Source organism: Pelmatolapia mariae, linkage group LG12 (genome assembly GCF_036321145.2).
Source record: "Pelmatolapia mariae isolate MD_Pm_ZW linkage group LG12, Pm_UMD_F_2, whole genome shotgun sequence".
Taxonomy (NCBI): Eukaryota; Metazoa; Chordata; class Actinopteri; order Cichliformes; family Cichlidae; genus Pelmatolapia; species Pelmatolapia mariae.
This window is the reverse complement of record NC_086237.1, coordinates 32,391,763-32,399,501: the sequence shown is the minus strand read 5'-3', so window position 1 is coordinate 32,399,501 and position 7,739 is coordinate 32,391,763. Positions and strand designations below refer to the sequence as shown.

General features: G+C 36.4%; 2 protein-coding genes across 2 annotated transcripts; both read left to right on the top strand.

Annotated features, from left to right (window-relative positions):
* The first annotated feature begins 582 nt into the window (after positions 1–582).
* Positions 583–2,255, top strand: LOC134638332 (granzyme A-like). Its single transcript, XM_063488840.1, has 5 exons — positions 583–646; positions 871–1,012; positions 1,343–1,481; positions 1,723–1,998; positions 2,094–2,255. Exons 1-5 carry the CDS (start codon positions 583–585, stop codon positions 2,253–2,255), a joined length of 783 nt encoding a protein of 260 aa, XP_063344910.1.
* A 2,418-nt stretch (positions 2,256–4,673) lies between these two features.
* On the top strand, positions 4,674–7,190 carry LOC134639216 (granzyme A-like). The gene is made up of 5 exons (XM_063490327.1): positions 4,674–4,737; positions 5,028–5,169; positions 5,449–5,581; positions 6,331–6,597; positions 7,035–7,190. Exons 1-5 carry the CDS (start codon positions 4,674–4,676, stop codon positions 7,188–7,190), a joined length of 762 nt encoding a protein of 253 aa, XP_063346397.1.
* The last annotated feature ends 549 nt before the right edge of the window (positions 7,191–7,739 follow it).

Below are 7,739 nucleotides of genomic sequence, written 5' to 3'. Positions count from 1 at the left end.
ACAAATATTCAGCATCTCTGGGAACTCCTACAAAACTGTTGGAAAACCATTTCAGCTGACTACCTCATTGAAACTCATCGAGAGAATGCCAATAGTGTGCAAAGCAGTAATCAAAGAAAAGAGTAGCTAATTTGAAGAATCTAAAATATAAATACATGTTTTGAGTTATTTGTTTACTACATAATGCCATATGAGTCTACAATGTAAATAGCTATGAAAAGAAAGAAAAACTATTAAATGAGATGGTGTGTCCAAACTTTTGACTGATAGTGTAGTTCTTGTAAAGGACTTGTTCTTTCAACATGAATAATGTCCTCCTCCAACTGTTTCACACTAGTCCATGTATTGACACCTGCACCCACTGATGACTTGCACTGTGCCACACAGATCATGAGATTTACAAATACTTGTAAATCGGATCAGTGGCTTTGAAATGAATGCATCCTCACCTCATGCTTGCGACCGCTTTTCATGACACATGAATTTCCATTTGTCAGACCACTTCCTCTGAGCTTACATAAAGGCGACTTTGTGCACCATAGTGTGTTTCAGTCTATTTAGATCAAAGCGAAACAAGAAGAAATGCTCTGCCTCAGGAGTTTCAGTGTTTTCCTCTCATGTATTGTCCTTCTCATTATTCAGTCAAGTGAGTTATTTCATCTGTTGTGCATTTGTTTATTTAATACTAATGAATTAATTGATGTAAATGTGCCTAAGTCATGGTAATGTTTTTCTGCTTGTTTCTTATGCTTTGTTTAGTGTTGTGCATGTAGATTGTGTGATCTAAATGTCTTTTAGTTTTACAAAGGAAGGCGTGAAGAGAATTTATCTGTTCATCTCAATGACCTCTTTGAATATTTGTCACTTTAGGTCGTGGCTCTGAGATCATTGGAGGTAATGAAGTGCAGCCACACTCTCTGCCTTACATGGCTCTGCTGGAGAGTGACAAACCGATATGTGGAGGGGTACTAATTGATCAAGCATGGGTCCTGACTGCTGCACACTGTTCTGGGTAGGAATCTTTCACATTAACATTTGAAAATTGCAATCTTAATTTTTGTTGGATCTTGCAAAGATGTTGCACTATGATTCTTCAAAATGTCATGCTAGTCAGTAACATTTCCTCTTTATGATGCTCCACTCAGCATTCATTATAGCAGCTATAATTTGGCAGATAGTTATTTGACTCAAGAAACCACAACAGCTCAGGGGCTTGAACACTTCTTTACAAGAAACAAGTGCTGCTCTGCTTCACTGTTACCATATTTGACACTTTCTTAGTCAGTAAACCTATTCCATAACTGAACTGTAATTTAACTCTGCACCATTTTTGCTCTTACAGCATTAAGAAGGTGTTGCTGGGGGTGCACTCCATCAAAGCAGATGAAAAAGATTTCCGACAGGTCCGAAAGGTGAAAAAAAGTTTGACTCATCCCTGCTATGATGGGACGGACAAGGTCAATGACCTCATGTTACTCAAGGTAATGTGACTACAAAAGAATGGAAAAGCGATCCAAGATTGCTGATAATTATATGTAGAGGAATTTATAGAAAATGTGTTTTTGTTGAATTTTCTCTAAGTCAAAATTATACATATAAGCTCAAATATATACATGCACTCGCTCAAATATGATAAATGTGTTATTTATTGTTTGTTTTTACTAATTCTATAAAAGCAATGATGAACCCATTATGGTTAAATAAGTATTATTTAAATTTCAGCTGGACAAGAAAGTGAAAAAAACCAAAGCTGTAAACTGGCTCACGCTGGCCAAAACCAGTAAGGAGCCGAAAGCTGGCAGCGTCTGTGTGGTGGCTGGATGGGGAACAACTAAAAACAATGTCAATCAAATGTCAGATGTCCTGAGGTCTGTCAATGTAACAGTGATTGACAGAGTGAAGTGCAACTCAGCTGATTATTACAACCTCAATCCTGTTATCACCAGCAGCATGATATGTGCTGGTTCGAATGGTAGAAACACAGCTGATACCTGTCAGGTATGTACGCCTCACCGTCCACTTCGCTACTTGATCCGTAAATGAGTCAAAAAATAAATGAAAAAATGAACCTCATATTATTGCTCTCTTTGCAGGGGGATTCAGGAGGACCTCTCATGTGCAATGGTGTGCTAGCTGGAATCACTTCCTTTGGACGGATGTGTGGTCTCATTAAGAAACCCGGAGTTTACTCTTTTCTGTCAGAAAAACAACTCAAGTGGATCAAAAATACAATGAAGGGATCTAAAATAGAATGAGTTCTCTGAATCATTCCTGCTTCCATCTTTAAATTAAAGAGGGATACTAAGTTCAGTTGTGTTATTTTGCCACCACAAGTCTACATTTATATCTGTCTATATTTATGATTTTAGGGATGATGTTAAAGCAGAGTGTTACTGAACGTTTGTTGTAAATCAGTGGTTGTCAGCCTGTAGAAATATGGTGTGAAATTCAGTTGACTGATAGAAGTGTGCTTTTCTGTAATGTACTTTTGTTTTGTTTTGTACTTTAGTAACCAATGGTCTGGGTTACTAAATGTAGAAAAAGCAAGCACACCAAGAATCAGATGCCATATTGAGATAAGAGTGTCTAGATAAATGTCTTGTAAAGACAAAGTTATTGCATTCAGTATGAAAGATGTCCTGTTTATGTATTTTATGATTAAATGTTTTTTTTTTTTAAATCTATTTCTGTTTTTTTATTACTGTGAAACACTATGTGGTTTTTACCCTGTGAAGAGTGCTATATAAATAAATTGAATTGAATTGAATTGAATGATGGTGGTTAGGATTATCCATGATGCATTATAATTTGTTTAGTGACCTGACCTCAGTTTGCAGCCATTTGGAGCTACTACAACTTAATACACAGCAAAAAAACCACAAAATAGAAAGTTGAAATGAAGCTGAAAATGCTTAATATTCCTTAACCACAATCACGAATTGAAAAAGTTAACAGTAAATATATGTTAACTTGTTTTATTATAACTATACTTCTTGTCTGTCAGCGGTTAAATATATATATTAATTTAACAAGACCCGGAACAACACGTTCAGTTAGAGTCTACTCTTTTTTGTCAGAAAAACGACTCAACTGAATCATGAATAAATTAAGCAAACTGAAATTTCATGACTCTAGAGGCATCAACATGCTAAACAAGATGGAAATCTTTGACGTCTTGTTGTCATTGCTGTCTCTGTCGGGTCCTCTACCAGAGGCCTGGGAGCTTGAGGGTCCTACGCTGTATCATAGCTGTTCCTAGGACTGTGCTCTTCTGGACAGAGATCTCCGATGTTGTTCCTGGGATCTGCTGTAGCCACTCACCTAGCTTAAGAGTCACCGCACCTAGTGCTCTGATTAATACTGGGACCACTGTTACCTTCTCCCTCCACATCTTCTGCAGCTCTCCTCTGAGCCCTTGATACTTCTCAAGCTTCTCGTGTTCCTTCTTATACACACATGTGATCGTAGTTCAGCTGTGCTTAGCCATTTCCACTGCAGGAACTGAAGTCAGATGAGTCAAATATTTGCAAGATAACTGCCTTTGTGGCCGTTCTGTTTACCAAAAATGGACACAGTCACTGTGATAGGTGATGGATTACAATTTAATATTTTAGATACTGTCACTGCAGATTGCACATATAGGTTGACATGTTAGCTTTGAGACATAAAAAGCCAGTACTATATTCTTTCTCTTGGCCAACACAGATTTACTCCTTTGGAAAAAACAAACAATCACCTAGTTCCTGCAGTGGCAAATGACATATTTACCCCTTTTCTGCTCTTTTTTTCTTTTTTGTGAACAAAGATGTTTGTTAATTAAAAAAATGATATTTTCTCTTTTTGCAAATGACATAAAATACCAAGAGAAATACAAGTGCTCCTGTTTGTTTCGGTCAATTACATTTGCTGGAAACACATGAGATAAAACACATTTTTTGTGGACACACAAACCCCATGAAAGTAAAACAACAAAGTGAGATTATTCAACCTGTCAGCCAGAAAGATTCACCACTTCCCGTATTACAAACCTTAAAAAAGAGAGGGCTGTGAACAATTTTTTCTTGCACATACTGTCTTGGTTGTTGACTTCTCATTCTGAGTAGTAGTTAATTACAGTAATGTCAACATAGAAAACATCCACTTAATGACTATACATTTAATTAAGTAATTAACTGTTAATAATTTGAAAATAATCAGTCCCTTCTTCTTTTGGGCACTACCTTTGAGATGTTTCCTTCAGGATGTATCTGTGGACTGTCTGCTGACAGACATGCCTCATTGTCTCTTACTGGCACTAGTTGACAGGTGAAGCTGCTTCAAAGCTACATGTCTGATAAGGAAATAATCTCTACACCAACTGTAAAGTTATTGTAAAGTGCTTTTTCTTTTAACATCAATACACTCTTTTAGCTTTTTCATACAAGTAGATTTATGGACACGTACACTCAAGGATGACTCATAGTACACCAGACAGAACAAACCTCAGCAACGACATAGAAAAAAGACATGGTTATGAATAATTGTAAATGCTACCACTATCTTTGAAATGAATGCATTCCCACGCCTTGCTTGAGCCCATTATGCTGAATTTTCAGACCACTTCCTTTGGGCTTAATACATAAAGACGAGTGTGCGCACCAGAGTGTGTTTTAGTCAAAGCCAAATAAGAAGAAATGTACTGCCTCGGATGTTTCTGTGTCTTCATCTCATGTGTCGTTCTTCTCATTGTTCAGTCAAGTGAGTAATTTCTTCTGCTTTTGATTTATTTAATACTAAACCAACTATGGTTAGTTGGAGTCTAATTTCACTTTTCCTGATCACTCCTACATGAATTTTAAAGGTTTAATAAATGTTAGAATTTGTATTTGGATGTGCTTCAGGTATTTTGTGTATAGATTCTGTGATCTGTGTCACATAGATGTCTTATAGGCTTACAAAGCAAGGTGTGCAGAGAGTTTTCTGTCTTTGGTTTAAGCGCTTGTCGACTCATTTATCTTAGTGATCTCTTTGAATATTTGTCATTTTAGGTGACGGTTCTGAGATTATTGGAGGGAATGAAGTCCAGCCACACTCACTGCCTTTCATGGCTCTGCTTGAGGGTAACAAGGGCAATTGTGGAGGGATACTAATTGATCAAGCATGGGTCCTGACTGCTGCTCACTGTGATAAGTAGGAATCTAAAGCATTTGTTTATGTTTTTACTGGATCACAAAAAAATTCATTTCATCATGGGTATTTAAAATATCATGCTAGTCAACATGTTTAAGCTTCATGATACTCCAATCAGCTACATGCCACATTCTGACCTTAGTATTTTTATCATGTAACCACTCAGTAATCAGAGAGAAAGCAAATCTTCATTGCTTCTCTATTTGACACTTTCTTGGCTAGTAAACCTATGCCATAATTGAACTTTAATTTAACACTGCACTGTTTTGGCTCTTTTAGAATTAAGAACGTGTTGCTGGGAGTGCACTCCATCAGTAGAGATAAAAAAAAGCAGATCCAAAAGGTGAAAAAAAGTTTTCCTCATCCCTGTTTTGATGCAAAAGACAAGGTCAATGACCTCATGTTACTCAAGGTAAGGTGACGATAACAGAATGGAAAAACGATCCTTAGCGATTTCTATAAAATTTATGTTTGCTGACATTACATAATACATATTAAGAAAGAAGAGCAAATGTTTAATCAAGATAAATACAACTGCAAAGCCAGGCTGTCACTTATGATTATTTAACTTCCGATATAAAATAAGGTCTTTCTCATCTTCGCATCTGTTCAAAATTCAACAGCTCAAATTCCACCTGAGACCAGAAAGAGAAAGATGCTTTTCTGCAAAATTTACATAATTTTTCTTTTTTCATTTAATGTTTGTACGACAGAGCATCAGGGCCGCACAAAAGCATTACTAATCATTTTGAGAATAAAGTTGAAATTTCAAAATAATCTTTAAATCTTGAAACTGTTTTTCAAGAAAAGGGTGGGAAAGTGGAGATTACAGTTGTTGAGCCAAGGCACATTGCCACATTTGTCATGCCCTCTTGGAAGAGTGGATTTTGTATAGGATATAACAGTAAGTGTAAGCTGCACAATCCTGAAAATTTATGGTATTTTTAATTTTTTGTTCAAAATAGAATTACAACTTTAGTCTTGCAATTTTGATTGTGATTAAAGACGGACTTCATGTTGAGTCGACTTAAGTGATTTCATTTAAAATAAAATTGTGTTTTTTTAAAATTTGTTTAATTTTATCTTATTTATTTATTGTACAAATTATATTAAGGCAATGATGAATTCACTATGCTTAAGTAATTATATCTTAAATTTTAGCTTAACAAGAATGTGAAGAAAACCGAGACAGTTAATTGGCTCAAGTTGGTCAACGCTGTCAAAGATCCTGCAGATAGAAGCATCTGTGTGGTGGCTGGATGGGGAGCAACTAAAAGCAATGCCAAGCAAATGTCAGATGTCCTGAGGTCTGTCAATGTAACAGTGATTGACAGAGTGAAGTGCAACTCACGTGCCTATTACAACCTCAAACCTGTTATCACCAGCAGCATGATATGTGCTGGCTCAGAGACAGCAGATACCTGTCAGGTATGTATGCCTAACAATCATTTTTACCACTTTAACTGTTAATGATCAGAAAAAATAAACTACTAAATAAATTCAAGTCTATTCCATTCTATTTATATCACAACAACAGTTGTCTTAAAGCATTGTAAGGTAAAGACATTACAATAATACAGGAAAACACCAACAATCAGAAGACCCCCTATGAACAAGCACTTTGGAGATAGTAGGAAGGAAAAACTCGCTTTTAACAGGAAGAAACCTCCAGCACAGCCAGGTTCAGGAGGGGCAGCCATTTGCCTCGACCAGTGGGAGGCAGAGGGAGGAAGACAGGAAAAAGACATGTTGTTGACGAGAGGCAGAGATTATTAATGACTTATAATTAAATGCAGAGTGGTATACAAACACACAGTGAATGAAGAAACACTCAGTGACACATCATATTATAATTTTCTCTACAGGGAGATTCAGGAGGACCGCTGTTTTGCAATGGTGTGCTAACAGGAATCACTTCCTTTGGACCTAAGGAGTGTGGTAACAAAGCACACCCTGGAGTGTATGCTTTTCTCTCAGATAAACAACTCCAGTGGATCAAAAAAACTATGACTCAAAATTAGTTCTCTCTCTGAGTCTTTTTCCTTCTTAAACTTCTACTATCTGTTAAACATTTGTTTTTGTTGCATAAATTTAATTTTTTTTTTTGTCACCAATGGTCTGCATTTATATGTGTCTATATTTTGAGGTTTAAAGGATTTTGTTAAAGCAGATAAGATTTCTCTAAGAGTCTTACTGGACATGAGTGTTCTCAAACAGTTGAGCAAGCCCCACTGATGGGGCACAGCGGGAAAATATCGGGTGAAATTAAGTTGAATCAATATGACTGGAAAGCTGTATTTTTGCTATAAGATTTAGCATTTTTTGAATATCTGCCAAAAACTAGTGGTCTAAACGTTTTTAAAAAATAGTAAAAGAAAGAAATGGGATTGAAATGAACTGAAATAAAGCTGTTGAAAATGAGAAGTGCATGATTCTTTGCTAGATGTGCGTGTTTTGAAGACAAAGGTATATCATGTGGTATGAAAGATTTCCTCTTTCTATCCTTGTGTGCCTGTCCAATAAGTGGGGGTCTAATGATGGTGGTCAGGATCATCCACGATGACGGTTTG

Bases quoted from the DNA above. Each gene is read 5' to 3' on its own strand.
- LOC134639216 (XM_063490327.1), top strand. From the start codon at position 4,674: ATGTACTGCCTCGGATGTTTCTGTGTCTTCATCTCATGTGTCGTTCTT. The intron at 5,582-6,330 runs GTAAGGTGACGA...CTTAAATTTTAG, and splicing joins ATGACCTCATGTTACTCAAG to CTTAACAAGAATGTGAAGAA. The intron at 6,598-7,034 runs GTATGTATGCCT...TTTTCTCTACAG, and splicing joins AGACAGCAGATACCTGTCAG to GGAGATTCAGGAGGACCGCT.
- LOC134638332 (XM_063488840.1), top strand. From the start codon at position 583: ATGCTCTGCCTCAGGAGTTTCAGTGTTTTCCTCTCATGTATTGTCCTT. The intron at 1,482-1,722 runs GTAATGTGACTA...TTTAAATTTCAG, and splicing joins ATGACCTCATGTTACTCAAG to CTGGACAAGAAAGTGAAAAA. The intron at 1,999-2,093 runs GTATGTACGCCT...CTCTCTTTGCAG, and splicing joins ACACAGCTGATACCTGTCAG to GGGGATTCAGGAGGACCTCT.